The 21,159-nt window shown below is 38.8% G+C and overlaps 1 protein-coding gene across 3 annotated transcripts in view; it reads right to left on the bottom strand.

Moving 5' to 3' along the window:
• The window catches only part of LOC149163417 (uncharacterized), a 153,281-nt gene that overhangs the window by 100,493 nt on the left and 31,629 nt on the right, over nt 1-21,159 (bottom strand). For 2 of the 3 annotated variants that reach the window (XM_089431696.1, XM_089431697.1), the window contains 4 exons: nt 3,824-3,869; nt 3,466-3,544; nt 3,273-3,318; nt 3,067-3,165 (listed from right to left, as the gene is read on the bottom strand). In XM_089431696.1, coding sequence (XP_089287822.1) covers nt 3,067-3,165; nt 3,273-3,318; nt 3,466-3,544; nt 3,824-3,869 — 270 coding nt within the window. Of the gene's footprint in view, nt 1-3,066; nt 3,166-3,272; nt 3,319-3,465; nt 3,561-3,823; nt 3,870-21,159 lie in introns of all 3 variants that reach the window. The other variant, XM_089431698.1, reaches the window with a different exon arrangement.

The following is a 21,159-nucleotide window of genomic DNA, read 5'->3' as shown; positions in this document are numbered from 1 at the left end:
TATGATCTCGAGGCCTACATCAATAGTGTTGTAGTTGTTCCTGCTGACACTTGCAGGGCAAGGATACAGCTCGAGGGATGTGGGAAGCCTTGTCTTCTCTGTATGAAGGCTCTTTCGAACAGCGAAAGATGTTTTTGGAGCAGAAGTTGCAGCAGACCTTGACGCAAAAAGGAGAAGGGGTGAACCTCTATCTTCAGCTTCTTCAGGACGCTAGAGATCAGCTTGCTGCAGTGGTGTCCACTCCTCAGTCAACCGCGATGGTGAGGATAGCCCTGAATGGAGTCTTGGATGAATGGCAAGTCTTCATCCAAAGCATATTGGGCAGGGAAAGACTACCTTCATGGGAGGAGATGTGGGCAGCTCTTCAACAGGAGGAGTTAAGGAGGGACCTAATGAAGGTCAACTTCAATGGCAGTAGTGGGAGTGGCACAAAGACGAAGGAGGAGGAGGAGAACACAGCTAAAGCATCGAAGGGACAACAGAAGCAAGGACATTTTGAAGGTGAAATGTTTCAGTTGTGGCGAGATGGGCCATTATGCATCCCAATGTCCTTTGAAGAAAAAGGATAAGGATGAGAAACATGATCCTAAGGCTACTTCAGCAAAGATTGACGAGGATGAGTTTGCTATGAGTGCCCACGCATCTCCAGGAGGGAGATGAGGCAATATTGGGTTGTAGTCGAGAGGACTACGAGTGGGCAGGATCCCTGAGGAGTCCACCTCTTGGATCAATTCCTTGCTATGGGAGCCCAAGATTCAGTGGTAGCGAGATGGACTTAGTGTCAGATAATGCAGTGGAGTGTTTGGCGGACATATGCAATAGCTGGGGACCAGAGATTGATGAGCACAAAGCAAGGTTGGCAACAGTGCAGTTGGCACATTGCAGGAGTCAACAGCAACGCAGAAGATTCAAAGGGTCAAAATTAGCAGCAGTCAGATTCCAACATTCATTGTATTATGTTCAACACAGTTAGGTTCAACTAATTTTGGATGTTTTCAGTTGCTTCTCTCAGCAACTAAGTTGCAGTACCGATGCAGTGTTAGCAGTGGCAGTGCTAGCAGCATAGCAGATGCAGCGTTTGAGAGGGAGCGGTAGTACAAATGTAGCAGTGGCAGTGGCAGAGTCATGGGCAGCAGTATAGTTGCAGCAGCAGCACAGTGTTGGTGGCAGCAGCAGCACAGTGTTGGTGGCAGCAGCAGTGCAGAAAGGAGGTGCTTCATAAACAGAGCAGCATGCAGGTGAGCATTGTTGCTAGAGCACTAAATTCGCTAAAAGGGAGTGTTAGTTTTTGGTGGCATCAAAAGTGCTCTAGCCTTGAAAACTGGTAGAGAGGCTAGGCATATGAGTTCTAAAGAAGCCATAAACCGTTTGGTGAAATTCCACCCGGATTGTATTTTATTAAAATAATTAATATTTTTAATGGAGTTCCTAAGTCTAAACTTAGGGAAATTAAAATATTAATGGGTATTAGTCAAATTATGGATGAGAATGATCTAGAAGGCGGATCAAGTCATGTTTTAATCTTAGCCGTTTATTAGAAACTTAATCTCGGTTGTTGAAGACTCAAAAGGAAAAGTATAAAATGAAGACTTGGGGTTCATTTGGAAACACGCACAGAGAAATTGAGGAAATCGATTTTCTGAGATGAGAAGTTCTCAGGAGGAAAATCGATTGGGGAGATCTTGCAGCCGAGGAGCAGAGAGAATCCGGGAGGACTTTCTGGAAAATACAAAACAGAGAGACAAAGAGAGCTTGCAGAGAGGCAGCGCAATAGCCAGGAGAGCTAATGTTGGGCCAGTCTGGGCCCACGCAGTCCTGACGCAGAGCCAGAAGGGCCAGCACAGAATAGAAAAGTTGCCGGTCACGCAGAATCCAAAACAGTCGGAACAGCCGGAACTGTTGGGAACTGTCGAGAACTGACAGAACAGCCGGGAGAGCTGACGCAGAGGGCAGAGAAGGTGATGTAGGGTTGACGCAGAGCCAACGCAGAAATAGCAGGGGTTAGTCAGTCTGGTGCCGGATCAACCGAAATTCTGCCGAGTGAAGTGAGGTAAAACTCACTCAGATTTTCCGCCAGTATTTTCTCTGGAAAGAATTGCTAGATGAGCATCCTAGATTTGTATTCAGAGATTTCTCCTGCATAATAATAAACCCTCAGAACTGCAGCACCGGTTTTCCCGCATTGGGTTTTTCCGGGGACTATTGTGTCCAAAAATAATTGTGTCCTATGTATCTTGTTCTTTACTCTGTTTTCTGTTTCATGAGATCAAATATTTAATTATTGTAGGCTGTCGAAGTAATTTGCTTCAGTGTTCGGAAGAATAACTTGATAATGTATATTAAAAATCAAGTAGGTGAAGTAAATTCAGATTTGCTGCAATAGGGGTTCCTAGAATCTAGGAATTTTCACAGTATAAAGAACGTTGTCATATCCATTCTAGTAATGCATAGGATATTACGAAGTAGTTCAAGTGCTTATGGAAACATGGCTGATGACTGTGGGTAATTCCAAGAGCTCCAAAACAAAGGGCACCTATCATGCAGTAAATTTTCTACGATGCATAACCTTTTTCATTACTAGTTAGGAAAATAAAATATATGAGCCTGCATGGCACTAGATTGCAAGGAAAGTGACACATTTAAAGGGAAAAAAACACATTCAAAACCCCTGAAAAGCTATAACTAGGACATGAAATTACTTCATTAAAATAAGCACACAGGTACAGCCCAAATAGGAATCAAATAAAATGTCAAACCATCGATTTCAAAGGGATCCTGTATAAGAAAATCCACTCAACTTAGCAACAGCTCCCACCAAATTCAAAAGATCATTAAAGACTAAGATAAAATTACCAAACAACTTCCTATAATATATGACTAAGTTTCCTTTAAAAGAACTTAAATATTCAATTAAACATTATTAACACGTTAAAATACTATAAGACACACAGTACTGTCAAATGTCAACACAAGAACGCCACTACAATTAGTAATGCTGGAAATTTGACTTGCAAAAATATTGAAAATAAAGGGCAAGCAGGTCAAAGCAGCATAGTTATGACTAACCTCAAGCTGGTCTAAGCTCACATAATCTCCTCTTTCAAGTTTCTTCCTTATGGTTCCAAAGTCCATGGGATTTTCAATAACATCAAAATAGTCTGGGAGCTGACAGCACAGGAAATGACACATTTTTTATTGGATCGATTTATAAGCCAGAAACACATATAAAATTATTCATGGAAAGTAGAATGATATTTAGTAATATGAAATACCTCCTCTGGATCCACTGGTTCAGAAAAGACTCCATATGTGTCCTTTCTGTTGACAAAGACACAGGCAATCTAGAAATCATTTTAAGCATAGAGTAATTTTAAGTGTGCTCATGAACAAGCAAATAAGCAAATACAAATAAACTGCCCACATCTTCCATGTGGCTAAGAAGAAAATAATACAGGTTTTACTCACTTTTGAAATTTATCAATAGCAGCAAAGAGCACTTTCTTATCTGGCATAGACAGTACTGACTGCAGCTCCGATGGTGTACCTGTTGCTCATGCAAACTAGAACATATATAAGGACCACTATACATACACCAGTAAAGAATGATGCAACTAGAAAAAATGTGATTAAGTTAAGATGTGAAGTTACTTTAAGGCCCCATGCATTTACGCAAACCTTAACCAACTGTAATTTGAGCAAATTGCCTGCTAGATATCAGGATTCAGACCAATAATTTAATGACTGCACCTAACTAAATTTCTAGTCTGTATATACACCAGGGTGCATGTAAATGTTCTGACAATGAGGAAACAAGAAAACAAACCTGGAATAGACCCAGTAAGTTCTGAGCTTTGATTTTGCTTGTCCTTCTGCAAATATAGAACAAACCATACAGTAATCATGAGCTGCAGATAATCATCTTAAAGGGGGCACACTCTAGGAGAAATAAAATAAACTAAGTGGAATATGATAATGATATCTGATCATAAAGAGCACAACAAAATCAATCACTGTTATCAAAATTTGTACACATTCAAGAGTGTGCATCCCTACAAACTCTTGTCCATTGTACATCCCCAACAAGGAAGCTTCAAAAATCAAAGCCAAGATCATTACACATGAAGGCAACAAAGGCCATTATGGCAACATGAATTCTTGCCTCCATGACAGTATGCCATGTTACTTCTGCAAGCAAACAATAGATAATCTATGATTCACTATCCACAAACAACTGACCAAGAATTAAGGTTAAAGGCAATAACAAATACCCAGCAATTCAATAAAGATAACTCATTTTCACCACAAATGATACAAAACAGAAGGTTTAATCTTAAGTTTGGGAAATCAAATCATCATGGGAGGTAACTTGAGTAGAGGGGGGTCTTTAAATTCAAGGGCCTTGCTAAATACTGTAGCTCGGACTGGTGTTATAGCCTTGAAAGGTGTCATTGAGGCTATGAACACAGAGGATTTAACTATCTCCAAGCCCGTGTAATTTTTCCGAAGTTTCACCAGGGGAAAATATCGTAATCATGTTAATTAGAGATTTTTTTAATATTTCCAGAGTCAGGATAATTAATTGACAGTAGATCAATTTACCTGAAGGTTGTGGAAAGTTTCTAAGATGATCTTTGCCATTGATTGGATCAAGTGAACTTCTAATCATGGCCATTCATTTGTGAATGAGAGATTATAAAGGGATTCGATGGGAAGCTTTGGAGACACATTGAATGGGTGATTTTCAGTGAGACACCAGGAGGGTTTCAGCAGCACTGATTCAGAGAAGATTTTCCGAAGATTTTTGCTATCAGTTATTTTCTGCAAGAGGCCAAGTATTTCCAGTGAGGCCATGAGCTTCCGGAGGAAGCCAAGTTGCTCAGTAAATTCGCAGGAATAGAGGCTGGGTTTATTTCCAGGAGGCATTGGAGGAGGTGAAAATTTCCAAGAAGGCAAATCAAGTTTGCCAAGAGGTAGATCGAGTTTCCAGAGGGCAATGCGAATTGCCAGGAGATAGTGCGAATTGCTAGGAAGAGCCAGTGCAAATTGCCAAAGTGCTAGCGCAAGTTGTTGGAGGCAGTGCAAATTGCAGAAAGGAAAGCCGTGGGGTTTTCCAGGTTAATTTGATTAGCAGAAGTGAAGATAAAATATTGCCGGAGCTTTGCCAGTGTCAGACAAGCAGTTGTAATTTCTCAATAGCAATTTTTGCTCAAGATAATAATATAAACCCTAAAAGCTGAAAACTAGTTTTTCCCACATTGGGGTTTTCTCATAAACGTTTGTCCAAAAATACTTTGTCAATTGTGTGATTGGTTTCTCGTATATTTTGCTGCAATTTTATTGTTGTGAACGGTGTCACTCATGTTATTATTCATTACTTCCAGCAGAAGAATTTATTCACCATGAACGTAATAGGAAATTAATTGAGTTAATAGCACCTTCCAGGTAGCCAGAAATTTCGCAGGCCTGTTCTCTGGTATGTTTTTTTTATGAGAGAAGTTTTTATTGATATATAATTATCTCCAAAGAGAGATCAGAATAAACTCAGAAAGTGGCAAAAGTTGCAGCCAGTGCAGGAAACGCTTCATTCAACTGAAAGATATAAAACTTGGCTTTCATAGGCATTACAAACTTTTATCAAAATCAAAAACAAAAACAAGAAAATCAGATAACCATGATGCTAAGCCAACAGAGAGGAGGGAGCAGGTTAACTCATTTTCCATGGAGATGCTGATGTATTTACTTGGCAGCTGCTGCTTTACCAAACTGAAGTAGAGCAGGTTCACCATCGATGTAGACCAGTGGCAAGCGGCTCAGCACATCCTCTACTAGGATTTCCAAACTGTGAATGACATGCCTTTCAAAGGCTTTATCCACTTGTTATGAGTAGTTGGTGTCCAGGTTTAAGCAATGTCGTAAATCTCATTTTGGGGAAAATATCGCCTAGTGTCTGGAGCATAAACTTGAACATGAAATACTTGGAAAAACACAGAAATATCAGCAACCCAAAAAATTGGAAACAATCTGAAATATATGGAGAAATCGAATATCTTTGCAGTACTGGGTTTAAGACAACCACTATCAGTTGGTCCAAGGAATTCAATGCTTTCTGTTCAAAGTTGCTAAGTAGCATGGGTACAGATACCTGGGGATTGGATTCTTCGTACCCATACCCATACTCACATATGAGAAACATACCCATACTCGTACCCTGCCATGCCATGCCATTGCAACACTTATGCACACTCCAACATACCCCAGGTGAATTTGAAGACATATCCCACTTTCGGGTATGTCAATTCCAAATTTAGCATGAAAAATAAATTTTTCATTCAATTTTAAAAGACCCAATAAGGTTGCATTAGTGTGAGCCCGAGGAGAAACCTTGGCACAACCAAGTATTGCCTCCTTTTATACCCTAAAACCCTACTTTTATGTTCACTTTTGTGTTTTTAGATAGGCAATGTGATCTCAGAAGAGACTAGCGGAGAAGAGAGGAAGTAGGGCATCATTCGACATTTTCAATGCAGGGAATTGGTATCCATGCTAACAGATGGGCATTAAGTATTTTTAATCATTATTAACATTTTTGTACAGACTCTAATAAGGGTAGGAATATCAATGTTCAATATTGAATCAGGAACGTCAATTGAGGAATAGTCGACAATGAAGCTAAAAATGTATCTGAATCATTGCTCATTTAAATTAATGCCACTTACCTAATTTTATCTTCTATTATTTTATTTTATATTAGAAATCAAAGATATATACACCTAACAAACCCCGTTCCTATTTCAAAAAGTCAAAAAGTGGTACACTTGTACCCATACTTTTGCAACTTATGTTCGAGGCTTGTTTGCCTTTGAACCTGTGAATGTTCTATGTCCTACACATAATTTTCCAACTTAAACAATGTATCCAAGATTCTTTTGATTGAGTCTCAATTCCTCATTCTTCTTCCTCAGGAGGGAGCGTGGGCTTCATGGCCTTGTCGCTCCATTAAATTCCTATACCATTCTTGTGTAACGAAGGGCGTTGTTGGGTTGCCCCCTCCTGCTAATGCTAAATTTTGTGCTTTTGTAACACAGGCACGCATTCTAGGTCCCCATGTTCCTCTATGACAAATGAAATCAATTATGAACTGATAGATGAAATAAAGCAAATCAAACAGAAAGGTGAAAAGACACATGGATAAGCATGGATAATCCGAATACACGACATTTAATTGGATAGGCCCTCACAGAGAAGATCTAGCACCGCTCTATCACACTGCAGACCTTGGAATGACCTCCCATATTTGTTGGCACACTTGGGGATAAATCCGGAGGAGCACCACATTTACGAAGGATTGACATGAAAACTGAGGGAATAGAAAACACTTGAGACGGTCATGTGAAGAGTTCTATAACATGAAAAGGGACCACTGTGGTCCGTCGAGGGTTAGAATAAGATTTGGTACCTCCTTCCATTTATCTTTTTCCTTTGAGTATGAAGGCATCTAAATTCATTAATTTGACCTCTTTACTAGAAATATCTATGTTTGCTAACCAATATACCAACTAATATAAGGCTCTTCCATCGAGGGTTAGAATAAGATTTAGTGCCTCCTTCCATATATCTTTTTCCTGGAGTATGAAGGCATCCAAATTCATTAATTTGTCCTCTTTCCTAGAGATAGCTATGTTTGCTAACCAATCTACTAATTAATCTAAGCCTCTTTTTACATGGGCAACTTTGTATCCTCCACAAATCATTAAGGATCTTTTTACTTGGGCAACTTTGTATCCTCCACAAATCATTAAGGATCTTTTTACTTGGGCAACTTTGTATCCTCCACAAATCATTAAAGTAGTCTATGATCCATGGGTTGTAGTTCGAATTTTCTCAAAATGATTTTGAATATTCCGATTTGGGGAATCTATTAATGTTGGATTAATCACCCTCCAGTAATATTTAAGTATGATCATAAGTTTGTTTAACGGCCACTTTATATTGATGAAATGTGATCATATGCAACAATTAAATGTTGAGATGAAGTGGGAGTATCATAAATACGTAATGTCAAACATGATATGTGACTGTAGGAAAATGAGTTTGGGCCCTAGGGAATCCACTCCCTATGGGAGGAGGTCATTCCACAGTCAGCAAGAATCAAAAAAGGGTAATTGTCACATACTCATCATCTGTAAGGCATTCCATGTCAAAGTTGTATCTAGAATTTTTAAGAGTATAAATGGTATATTAATGCTTCGCAATATTTCATCAATATTTTAATCATCGGGGTTTTTGTAAAGTGGGAACAATAACACAATAAATCTAAAACATCTTCTAGGTTTTAGGAGTCTCAGGTCGTCCCACAGTGTGCGCGCTTAATATCGTGGCAGTTTAATATGTATTAATATTTGGCAACTTGTTCAGAGAAACAACCTTTTGGCATGAGCATTTAATTTAAGCAACAAAACTAGTCATTGGCATGAGCATTTAAGCAACAAAACTAATCATTTGGTGGATAATACTAACCTAGATCCATCTTAATTTCGTATCTATCAAGCGTTGAGAGGGATCAAATCTTTCAAAGTGAAAAAGAAAAAAAGAAATCGAGTCAAAACTTGAGAGATTTGATCCCTCTCGCCACTTCACAGATCCAAAATTAAGATGGATCATGTTGGTTTTATATATATGTGTGTGTGTGTGTGTGTGTGTGTGTGTAGCATGACTCTTATAAGACCCATGAGTACTTGCGGGTCTTGACGGGTTTTATAGCTTGATGGTTTACTTGCATAGAACCTGTGGTTTCTACTCATACCCGCATAAACTCGACTACCCGCACTAAACCCGTGAAGAACCACATAGGACCCGCATAAGACCTGTGGAGACCCTCCAAATTCGATTTTTTTTATTTTTTTATTTTTTTTGGAGATCATGTGGAGGGAAGAAAATGGAGGTTGAATCTTATACGAATCTTATACGGGTTGTTCCTTAGTCTTATACAGATCACCGAATTAATAGCCAAACGAGTCTTATATTAGTACAAGTCATGCAATATATAAAACCATGGGTTGTCAAAATCTAGAACCCAAAAACTGCCAGCGATAATTTTATTTTATTTTTATTTTTATATAATTTGACCAAGTCAAAATGTTTACATAACAGGACAAGATATTACAACATCTCTTCCATATTGAATTGAAGTACCTCTCAGCGCAATCACCCTGAGCTTCCCCAACAATAACATAAAGGTTATTTCCAAGGCCAAATGTATGATTTTGGCCTTTGTCGTCGAGAGAGGTCCTTTATGATGTTTATAGTAGAAGCGTTAACAAAACCTCAATCTTTCAAGAAGGTTGGAACACTTTGGGGATACCTCCTATTCTCACTCTAATGGATGTTTATCATTTAGAAAACAATGTCAAGCCCCATTATTCCTCTTAATCGGGACATTCTGGATCAAATACATTTTTATCTAAAACATTGCTTAATGTGTCATTTCAAGTTTCGACTAGACTTGTCTCATCTCACAAATTTTCACCATTATATCTCGGAAATCAAGAAACCAATTGTTGATTTATTCTTGGTTTAGGTAAAGTTACTTGAAATATGATTTGCATGCCCAATAAACTACACCAAAATCCGTGATAATGCAAATCCCCTTTAAGCACGTGGGGTGGGTCCTCAAGCTTGGAAAACAAGATAAAGACTTGGAAATAATTTGAGACACGTGGAGAGAGAGCACTTTTGCCAAAGGCACTATAACAATGTGAAACTAATGTAAAATTTTCCTTCAGGGAAGCAAGAAAGGATACTCGCATATTTTAAAAATATTGACTACATGCCACCATATTGTTACAAAAAAATATTAACTACATGCCACCATATTGTTAAAAAAAAAATATTAACTACATGCCACCGTATCGTCAAAAAAAGAAAAGAAAGCTATTTGAATGGTTACTCAAATGCTTTAACACATGCACATTACAAGTCAACAAGGAACTTAGAGTAAAAACTAGAAACGAGATAATACATCGAAATACTCCAAATGACCAAGGGTCAAATATATTAATGCATACCTAGAGCTCACTCAAAACATCAATACATTGGTGCTAAAGATCAAAATCAATCCCAAGAGTGTTGGTTCCATTGGTGAGGAATAAGGAGATTTTCATAAACGAGCAAGGCTTCATTCTTAAGGGCTAGTCCAACGGTTGACATACGGACACCATGAAAAGAAAAGAAAGATATTTGAATGGTTACTCAAATGCTTTAACACATGCACATTACAAGTCAACAAGGAACTTAGAGTAAAAACTAGACACGAGATAATACATCGAAATACTCCAAATGACCAAGGGTCAAATATATTAATGCATACCTAGAGCTCACTCAAAACATCAACACATTGGTGTTGAAGATCAAAATCAATCCCGAGAGTGTTGGTTCCATTGGTGAGGAATAAGGAGATTTTCATAAACGAGCAAGGCTTCATTCTTAAGGGCTGATCCAACGGTTGACATACGGACACCATGAAATAGTGGTTGAATGTGTGAAGATTGCATTGAAATTTTTCATGTACACATAAGTGTCCAACTTTTATAGTTAACATAGGGGCATCAAGAGATAGTGGTTGAACATGTGAAGATTGCATTGTATTCTTTATGCACACATAAGTGGATCAAAGCCCAGCCTATTATCATCCTAAAAAGTGGGCACGGACCATTCCAACCCATTACAACCAGAATTATTAGGGTCATGAAGAATGAGAAAGATCATTTAGTCCTAAAATAAACCATAAGTTGAAGTTTGCATGGCATTAGGTCACTCTACAAACAAGAAAAGGCACTAGAGCATATCAATGAATTACACTTCAAAAAAAATTCCAAGGCGAGGTCGATGTTGTCTACTATGCATCCATTGTTATTTGTGCTTCAAATCCAGGGCTCACATTCTCCTCTCCCCAACCAATGAGCATTTTCCAAAGGACGATGCTTCTCCTAAATTCCTTTAAACACATCTCCTTCTACCAAGTTAAAATGCTAATGAACCAAATGTTATTATAACCAAACGAGTCATCGAACCAGTCACATCCCGAACTCGGAATCAATCCGAAACCAAAAAAAGCCAGAAAACAAGAACTAATATAAATTACAAAAAAAAGTCAACCAAAAATAGATAAATATTCAAATTTAATATAATATATATTTATGAAAAAACTAAAAAGAAATACATATATATCCATGTGCATCCATATGAATCCAAACCATTTATACACAAATATGCAAAAGTTCTTATTTATATGGTGAGTGCATAACCAAAATATACTTGTGCAACACATCTTTGAACCAAGAATACATCAACGAAGAGGCTCTAGATGACCTCTAGCGTCAAAAAGAAAATGATGCTACAACAAATACCTACATATCATCTAAATCATTGCATGTATTGGGATCTTCATCATCAATATCACCTTCTAAGCATTAAAATAAGATAGAAAAAGCTTAACATGTCAAATCGAGATTTGGTTGAGTGATGGTACATTTTTACTAGTGTCATGAGATATGAGTTCCACAATCAATGGCACTAACATCAAGGTACATGGAGGATTTGGTGTTATTGATTAAATGTTAGTTCCATACCCTCATACACAACAAAATCCAATAGAAAAGTTGCAATTCCCCCAATCTTGAAATCATAAAAATTGTTAAGTATTCTAGATTTTGAGGGGGCTCTAAAATTTTACTTTCTCCATATGAAATGCAATGAGGTTGGAACCACTCTCATTTATTTTTCATTTTCATCCTTTTACTTTAAGAATTTGATATTACCATTAACTGCATAGCATACTAGGGCTCTAGTTGAATATTAGGTTGTCCCGGTCATAAATTATTGTTTTTCTATAAAAAAAAATTGTGTTTGGAAAGTCATTGTACAAAACTGGCCAATTTCTTGAATAAATCGGCTCATTACAAAACTGGCTTTTCCAATTCTATGCCACCAGTCGGACCAGACATGAAAACAGTCGAACCAACTAGTCCACGATCCAATAACATTGATTAAACCATGAATCAAGGAATTATAGAAGTTGAAAGTATCTTAAAGCGTTAGATGGATGAGTGGAATAGCACTAATATCATTCCAAGCCATTTGGCAAAAAGGTGTCTCAACATTTAGGCCATCCTCCAACATCATATCAATCCTCCAACATTGTATCAAGGGATATCTATAATTTCATCAAAATGCCACATCGCATGCATCATCATGGAGACCGACATCATAATCAATCGACCTCAACGTATTTAGGGTCCCACACCCTTCTCTCTCATCATTCAGTAGGATGTTTATGGCTCTATGACCCATGGTTTCTCCCCTTTCTCTAAGATGTGGAAGGTATTTTCACCTAATCTAGGCATTCAATTTCCCTCAATATGTATCGACAATCTTCAATACATCCCTTCACCATATTCATTTGGCTTCTCTCCTGATTTATTTATTTTTTTATTTTTTCTAGTACTTCTCTTGAATTTCAACTCTTGGTTCCCTTCCCTCCTTAGTGCAAGTAATATGTTAATAATGGATTGTTGCGCCCAGTACCCTATGACGATTGGAGGAGCGACTAAAGTGCACTACTACGAAAGCCCCTGTTTGGTGGAATTGATAGCGATGAAGGCTTCTCTATTTGCAACCATGGAACAACATGTACCTTGGAAACCCCAATTCAAGACTAGGCTCGATGATTTTGAAAAAACAGAGGACCACCTCTATGTCAAAGTTATAGGCACATTACGGCCTTACAAGAATGGGAGAACAAATCTCGTGTTGCCCTCACCCTATCAAGGAATTCCTCTTCTTCAAATATTTAGCCCGAGCAAGGCTTCTCTATTTGTAACCATGGAACAACATGAACCTTGGAAACCCCTATTCGAGACTAGGGTCAATGATTTTGAAAAAGCTAAGGACCGCTTCTTTGTCAAAGTTGCAGGCACATTATAGCCTTATAAGAATGGGAGTACAAATCTCATGTTGCCCACACCTTATCAAGGAATTCCTCTTCTTCGAATATTTAGCCAAGGCAAGGTTATTGTCACAGATGATTCGTCCATTATTATCCGTGCTCTGAATTTGGGCTCATCCCCTTCTCTCTTCACCTAGAGTGCATTTTTCAAAAGATGAGGCTTCTCCTAAGTTCCTTTTAATGCATCTCCTTGTACTAAGTTAAAAAGTTTTGAACCATGAAGCAAGTGAAAGTTTGAAACAAATAAACAAGGAACTACCAAATATGAAAGAAACTTAAGGCTTTGGATGGCATCGCTGTGATCCAATCCAGTGATCATGGATTTGGAAATGAGGGGCCTCGAGACTTGAGCCATCCTCTAACATTGAATACAGTAGCATTAAATCTTGGTAGTCACATCACATGTTTCCTCATCTCATGGAGACATTCACCAAGTCTAGGCATTCAATTTCATGTCAATATGTATGGACACTCTTTAATTCTTCCCCTAGTCATCTTCAATTAGCTTCTCTTCTAGTTTTTTCATTTATTCCCCATGTTACTTCTCCTAAAATTCAGTTCTTGGTTCCCCTCCCTCCTCGATGTGAGTAATAAGTTGATAATGGAGAGTTGCATATGTTGCCCAGCGATGATTGGAGACACGAGGGAAGTGCATTGGTATGAGAGCTCCTATTTGGTGTTAGTGACAGCCATGAAGGCCTTTCAATGTGTAGCTATGGAACAACATGAAACTTGAAATCCCAATTCAAGCAGGCTCAATGAATCCATAAACCTAAGGATCAATTCTATGTCAACGCTACAAAGCACGTTTTGGCTCTACGAGAATGGGAGAATGAACCTAGTGCTACCCTCATCATGCGTAGAGACCGTTTGAATGAACTGAATGCCTCCCTCTTTGTCATTCAAAACCCGTTGGCTCACTTGGAAAGCCATGTAATGTGCAACCAATGAATGCTCCCCTAGAAAGCTCAGAGAATCAAAGGACTGTTGATTCTCATGAGGATTTTGACAGCACCAACCAGGAGGATGCAAGTACCAAGACAATAATGATTTTGGCTCTCAATTATCTATGGTTTGTTTTTGCTTACTAATATAATGACAATGTATTTCTATATACCCTAACAAATTTTGGAGCAAGAAGATTTTAAATTTTTTGATAGCTCTATATATCCAACACTCTACTTATGGCTATATATGGATATGCTATGTGCTATTGGTGTTTGGGTAAAGTCGCAACTATGTTGTTTACAAACACCTATATTGTTAAAATCAAGGCCCATAATCATCGAGAGCTAAATATAATGAGGGGGTTGGCCCTAAATATAATGTAAGGACAAAATTATTACTATATTATCTTCAACTCTAGTACCAAAGCTAAGCGTCGATTCACTATGTTGAGGTATTATCATGAAGAAAGATGAAGATTAGAAACAATCTCTAATATAGAGCACAAGTACAACACTACATCTAAAGAAATGCATGTAAGACATGATTCAAGGGAGGTCGGGGTTGTCGGGGAGCACCCCCCCACACCCGCTCCCGAAGCGCGCTCCAAACAAGAGCATTTAGGGAGCGCAGTCCTTGGATGCTCCCGTTTGGAAGCGTTTTTTGGGAGCATGCTCCCGCAGCCCAAAAACGCTCCCCAAAGGTTCCAGGAGCACTCCCGGCAATGCTCCAAGACTACGCTCCTAGTCGCTCCCTAGCCAAAAAAACCACTCCCAACCCATTTCGCCCACGCACGACCCAATATGGCCTTTTGTTGGTTTATGGAGGGAAATGGGAAGCGCTCCTTGGAGATTCCAGGAGCGCTCTAAGAGTGTGCTCCAAGTCACTCCCTAGCTGAAAAAAACACTCCCGACTCATTTCGCCCGCGTGCAGCCCAATATGGTATTTTCTTAGTTTTTGGAGGGAAATGGGAGGGCCAAGGGGAATAAAAGGCCTCCTCCCCTCCCACTTAACATCATTTTATGAGTTTGTGAGAGAGATTGAGAGGGTTTGAACCAAGAGGAGAAAATTTGAGAGAATTGAGAATATAAGATTGTGGGAGCTTGCGAGGGAGATTGAAGGCTGCCATTTGTGAGAGCTTGGGAGATTGAACACTACCACCACCACTAGAGAACCAAAGAGTTAGGATCTAATCCCATTCTTGTTTTTTTCCACATAACATTTGTATTTTTTATATGTTGAATGAATCTATCAAAACTAGAAGTAGAAACTAGTTACTAGAATCTAGATGTTCTCTTCTCCTACTCTTTCCCATCCCCCCCTCATTTTATTGCAGGCAAGAATCTCAAGGTTCAACAAACATGATGGGTATATGGCTTAGCCTGTTAAATTATGGTATGTTCTATGCTTAGAGCAATTTACTTCTTTTACTTTTTATTAGCCACTGATTAGCAATCACAACATAAAGTAAAGTGCAGATAGAACATTAAACAATCGACAGAAAACAAGCCAAGACAAGAGACACAAGATGTGGCGGCTAGCCAGGGACAAACCCCAATGTGGGGAAACCCTTTGATCAAATCTTCTTTTATCTTCAATAGTTCAGCAGAGAGAGAGATAGTACAATATCACTAATCAGTGATTTACAATAGCAGTAATGAAACCCTTGGACAGCAATAGTAAAAGTGATCAATCAGCTCCCAAAATGTCTTCAAGACAACCTAGGAGAACTCGGTCTCCAACAGAGGTAGTGGCAGCCCAAAACAGTCAAGGTAAGATGGTCAAAACAACAGTGCATGCTACAACATACTGCAGCCAGCCCTAACCAGATAACGCAGTCATAAATGTGCCCTTAAACAGTCAACACAGACCTGTTCAGTACTTCGGCTAGCCTAGGAGAGGTTGCCCACACAAGGCCGCAATCAATGGAGGCAATGTGCCGGTCAACGCAAGCCTAAACCATTTGCTGCACCTTCCTGCGTCCTTGCTGCCCTAGTTGTGTCCTCCTCCAATGCTGCCCTAGCTGCGTCCTCTTTCCCACGTTGCCCTAGCTGTGTCCTTCTCTTTCCACGCTGCCCTAGCTGCGTCCTCTCTCCTTCGTATACCCAAGAGACAATGGAAGAGATGAGAGGTAAGATGAGTTGAGATAATGACTCAACCTCTCCTCTATTTATATGCAACGCTGGGCAAGAGTGCCACACACTTAATTGTTGGCCGACCTTGACAATTTGTCAAGTAATTACTAATAAATTCATATCTCCATAAATACTTGTCGGAATTGGATGATCTTTAGATCAATCCTACACCTCTCGACAAGAGGAATCTAGGAAAAATATCAGCTGCCATAAATGAGGTGACCCACATGGAGTTTGGCCCTAGTTTCCAATTTTAACACTTATCTTGTGGTTCCATTTTTGGCTATGATGATGGTGTTGGGAAACAAAAGCAAAAGAAGTGATGAATACAATGAAGTGGGTAGTGGTGGATTAGGAATCAGGATACCCTAGAGAAGAGGAGTACAAAGAGGAAGAGGAGAAGAAGGATAATGGAAGTGAAGATGATGATGGAAAGAAAACCAAAATAGACCAAACATCCTTGTGGAAATATGTTACAAGGCTTGGAGGAGGGAAAGGGGGTGGAACCACTAAATTTATATGCCCCCATTGTAAATCTACTTACATAGGTCCATATACCTATGCCAGAAAGCATCTATGTGGGAAAAGGCCATGGGATGGAAATAAGCAAATAGGAATCAAAACTTGTGCAAATGTGCCAACACAACAAAGAGCCAAATATATAAGGGAAGAGGAGGAAGCACAATACAAATCAAAAAGATCAAAGGTTGAACATGAGGCCACTAGCACACATAGAGCATTTAGTGGTCGAACAAGAACTCCATCGGCACAAACATCCCTTTAAGGTGTAGAACAATATCAAAACTCCTTGATCAAGGTTGTAGGGATGACGTGGATGCAAAAGTTTACCGGTTTCTCTTTGCATGTGGCATACCATTCAATGTTCTTCGCTCACCTTATTGGCATGAAATGGTTATCGCCATCAATGATGCCCCTAAAGGATACAAGAGCCTTGGGTATGACAAAGCTAGAACCATGGGACTTGATTGGGAAAAAGCCAAAATAAAAAATGCTTTGGGTAAATTCACAAATGCTTGGAATGAATATGGGGTATCCATTATATCTAATGGTTGGACAAATGTAAAAGGCAAACCATTGATAAGTGTTCTTGGTGTGTCTGCTATTGGTTCAGTCTTCCTTTCATCTCATGACTACTCAAATAAGTTCAAGACCGACATCAACATTGCAGAACCATTAATTCAAACAATTGAAACTATTGGGCCATACAATGTCATCCAAGTCATTACTAATAATGCTTCTAATTGTAAGGCAACAGGAGCAATCATTGAGGATAGATACCCCAACATATTTTGGTCTGGGTGTTTGGTTCACACAATGAACCTTTTGATGCATGACATTATTAAGATAAAGGAACTTGAATACAAATGGATTGGTTCATTGTACAAGAGAGGCAAGTGCATGATAAGATGTATTACCAATCATAGCAATGCCCATGGCCTTTTCCGCAATCACTCAAGGTTGGAGCTATTGAAGATTGCAAAGACTAGATTTACTAGAAATTACCTCATCTTTAGGCACCTTTTGATGGTAAGAGAGGCATTGGATAGCATGGTATCAAGTGAATCATGGTTGGTATTAAAGGACAGGGATGCAACTGCATCTGACAAGGAAGAGTTTCAAGAAGTGGAGGACACCATTCTTGATGGTCAGCTTTGGACAAGTGTGAAGTATGTTTTGCAATTCACCAAACCCATTTATAACATAATTTCTTTTGCAGATACAAATGCATCGGTGATTGGGGAGGTGTATGAGCAGATGGATAGCATGCTAGGGGAAATAAAAGATATTGTTTAGTCGAAAGATGTCATCTTGTATGATCATCTTTACAAAAATGTGGTCAAAAGGTGGGATAATCTTAATGTTCTACTCCATGCCTTGGTATAGGTTCTTATGCAAAAACACTACTCTCCATCTTGGTTGGCCAAACCTGCACCTAGGGGTGGGCTAGGAGAAAACCCCATACAGATCTAGAGGTACATAATGGGTACATGCTAGCATTAGACAAGTTGGTCCTTGACAAGGAAGAGTGTGCAAAATTACGTGGAGAATTAAGAAAATACTTCAATCAAACTGGATTGGTACTTTGCATGCAATCGATGATAGAGATAGATTGGATCCTATTGAATGGTGGAACTGTTGAATGGTGTTGTCATTGATGCCAACATCGTCTTTCAACGCTCTTAATATTCGTCTATGGATTGTATTGATTGGAAGTTCCACTGATCAAGAATTCTTGGAAGGGTGAGGAGCTCCTACGGTATGACCAAGATACCCCACATTGATGAGGAATTTGGATGTGAGGATTACTGTCTTTGCAAGCAAGACCATCTTCATTTGACAGCCCTCATCATGTTGTTTCCAACAATAGGTGGCACACCCCATAACTCCTCACGGTTGAGGAGATATGCCTCATCAAATTTGGAGCCCCGTTCTATGGTCAAGAAGCCCAAAATTGAATATTGAAAGACAGCTTGATGGCTCAATAGATAGTGAAGTAAAATTGATTATTTTATCTACCCTTCAAATGAGGATTATTCTAGGCTTTCTAGCCCAATCAACTTCAAGATTTGATTTAAGGACAACCTACAATATTTGTCAGAGTCGGCCTCAAAGGGTAATTATGAATTGGCTTAAAAATTTTCATTTTTAAAAATTCAAAATACAAGTTTGTATGGTCGATTCCATAAATTAAGGCCATGTCGACCCTCTAGAAGACTCCACAACTTGTATAAATATAGGGCTCATCTGCCATCCAAAAGCAACAATCTTATGCACATCATTTGAAAAGATCATTTGTGATTCTAAGGCCTTGTTTTGTCACGCATATTTGGAGTTTAGGCCGAAATTTTCTAAGCTTGAAAGTTAATCTTTTATGGTATTTTTCTTCTTCAATGGGCAAAGACATGTTTGGTTTCATCTGTGGGATTATTCTAAGGTTTCCTATGGGCTTTATGGCCTAGTTTGGATCCCTCCTAAAGCCTAATTTTGGCCCTGAGAAAGGGGCTCATTCACATGGATTAAGGGTTATCTTTCTATGGTTTATACGCATTGTTCTGAGCCTATTGTTTCTGTGGATGATCTCGCCCTTTAAAGGCCTTCACAAGATGTGTTGTAGGTTTGTTTGAGGGATTTACTCAACCTCCCCTGAGGCTCATTGCAGACTGATTGAAGCAAATTTGTGGGCTAATTTAGAGCCCTTTGTGGGATGTTTCTCTGAAGCTCGAACCACCCTTTTCTTAGGCTCATTTTAAGGCCAATTCTTAGGCATATTTTCACAAGACTGAGGTATCTTTCGTTGGCAATTTTCGTTGGTACTCTAAGACTTATTCGAGCCTTTCTAAGGCTTATCAGTGGTTTTTGGAAGGGCATTTTTGTGATAGTTCTTAGGCTATTCAACACATTGGTTCAAGAGGCTAGATCACAATCTTTCTACGGCTTTCGATGGTTGTTTCTCGGCCCCTTCTGAGACAGAACTGGTGTGATTACTTTTGTTTTGATTAGGGTCTTCTGAGGCTTGTTTTGACAACAGTTTGTGCTTATCTTGTGCATGTTAAGGGCCCCTCTTCTGAGGCAATATTTGGCTATCTGCAATCAATTTCCGAGATTGTATGTTATCTAAGGGCAAAACAGACCTAAAATGAAAACCTAATTTGATGGCCATTCTATTGAAAACTGTAACTAGTATCAGTGTTCATAATTGTATTTGTGCCATTTTTATTGTAAAAGTAATTGACTTATTAAAGCATGGGCTTCATGCATGGTTCAATGGTCAATAGGTCAAAGCACCCATTGAGTGCTCTAGGATTTTTGTTGAGTCAAAGTCAAAGTTATTATGTAAGAAACCCTTCTTGGGTTCATGATGTCAAAGAAAGAAAATGTTTTATTGTCAAAATACAAAGTCTTGTTTCTCGTCCATCAAGTCGGCCTTATCTCAGTGCAAATCGGCCTCTTCAACAAGTCAAGTCAACATTATGAACAGACAGGTCCACTTTGCAAAATACCATATATAACTAGCACTCGACCTTGTGAAGAGCTACCGAACTGTCATACATACTTCAATCTGCAATTTCAATAGAAAAAGGAAGTTTGTGGGAGATATAAAAGGAAGAACAAGACCGAAACTCTTTTTTATTACAGGACCAAAGTACTCTATGACTACAAGACTGGAGTACTCTATGACTACAGGACCAAAGCTCTTTATGATTACAAAACCGAAGTTCTTTATGAATTCATGAAGCCGAAGATACATGAATATAAAGAGGGTCAAGTATCTTTAAGAACTAATTGTTGTTGACTTATGAAGAAATGGACCAACAGAAGATTTATCTCTTAAAAGGCTGACTTGATGGATGGGAGGTGTTCTTGGTCTAGGTAATAAGGGTCTTGGTCATCTCAACTTGCTTTGAATCTACTAGTGGAAGATTTTGACTGGGTTTTCCCCTTCATATGGGTTTTGCCCTGTTGAGTGCCTACATCTTGCTCTTGTTGTATTTGAAGTTTTGGCAATTGTCTTGATGATAAACATGTAACAACAAAGAAGAAGAAATAAGAACTAATCACAAGAAATTGTCAAGTAAAAGAGAAATCAATTTAATAAGAAGCCCTAACTATGCTGCCCTAGATTTCTCAACATAGTATCAAAGCTAAGGACAGTGATTTGAGGCAGCTAGAAGATCATTCTTGTGAAAAAGAAATGGAGTTTCAAGCCTTGTCATGAAGGACACACATCTCTAAAGGAGGAATGAATTGAAATTAGTCAATTCTGGACATAGCCCTGTAACTAGGCCGGAGGCCTGAACTAAAGGAACAAATGCATCTAAAAGAAAGCTTCGAAGACACCATTCTGGAAATCCGAGAAGCTAACAATATAGCCTATTCAAGGCCGAGTGTTTTGATAAAGAAAGTGAAGTTTTGTGCTCAAATGTTAGGGTATGAAATTACTTCAACAGGAATCCAAGTTCTAAGGTACAAGAAAGGACCAAAGGTATATTGCTATCAAAGAGTATAATTTCTTTAATATAAGGACTAATAAGAGCTCTCTGAAGCTACAGTTGA

This window comes from Pinus tabuliformis, chromosome 5_1 (assembly GCF_031772625.1).
Source record: "Pinus tabuliformis cultivar Carrire ecotype Pingquan chromosome 5_1, CPIR1, whole genome shotgun sequence".
Classification (NCBI taxonomy): domain Eukaryota; kingdom Viridiplantae; phylum Streptophyta; class Pinopsida; order Pinales; family Pinaceae; genus Pinus; species Pinus tabuliformis.
The sequence above is the reverse complement of the archived record's forward strand: the minus strand, read 5'-3'. Positions and strand labels throughout refer to the sequence as shown.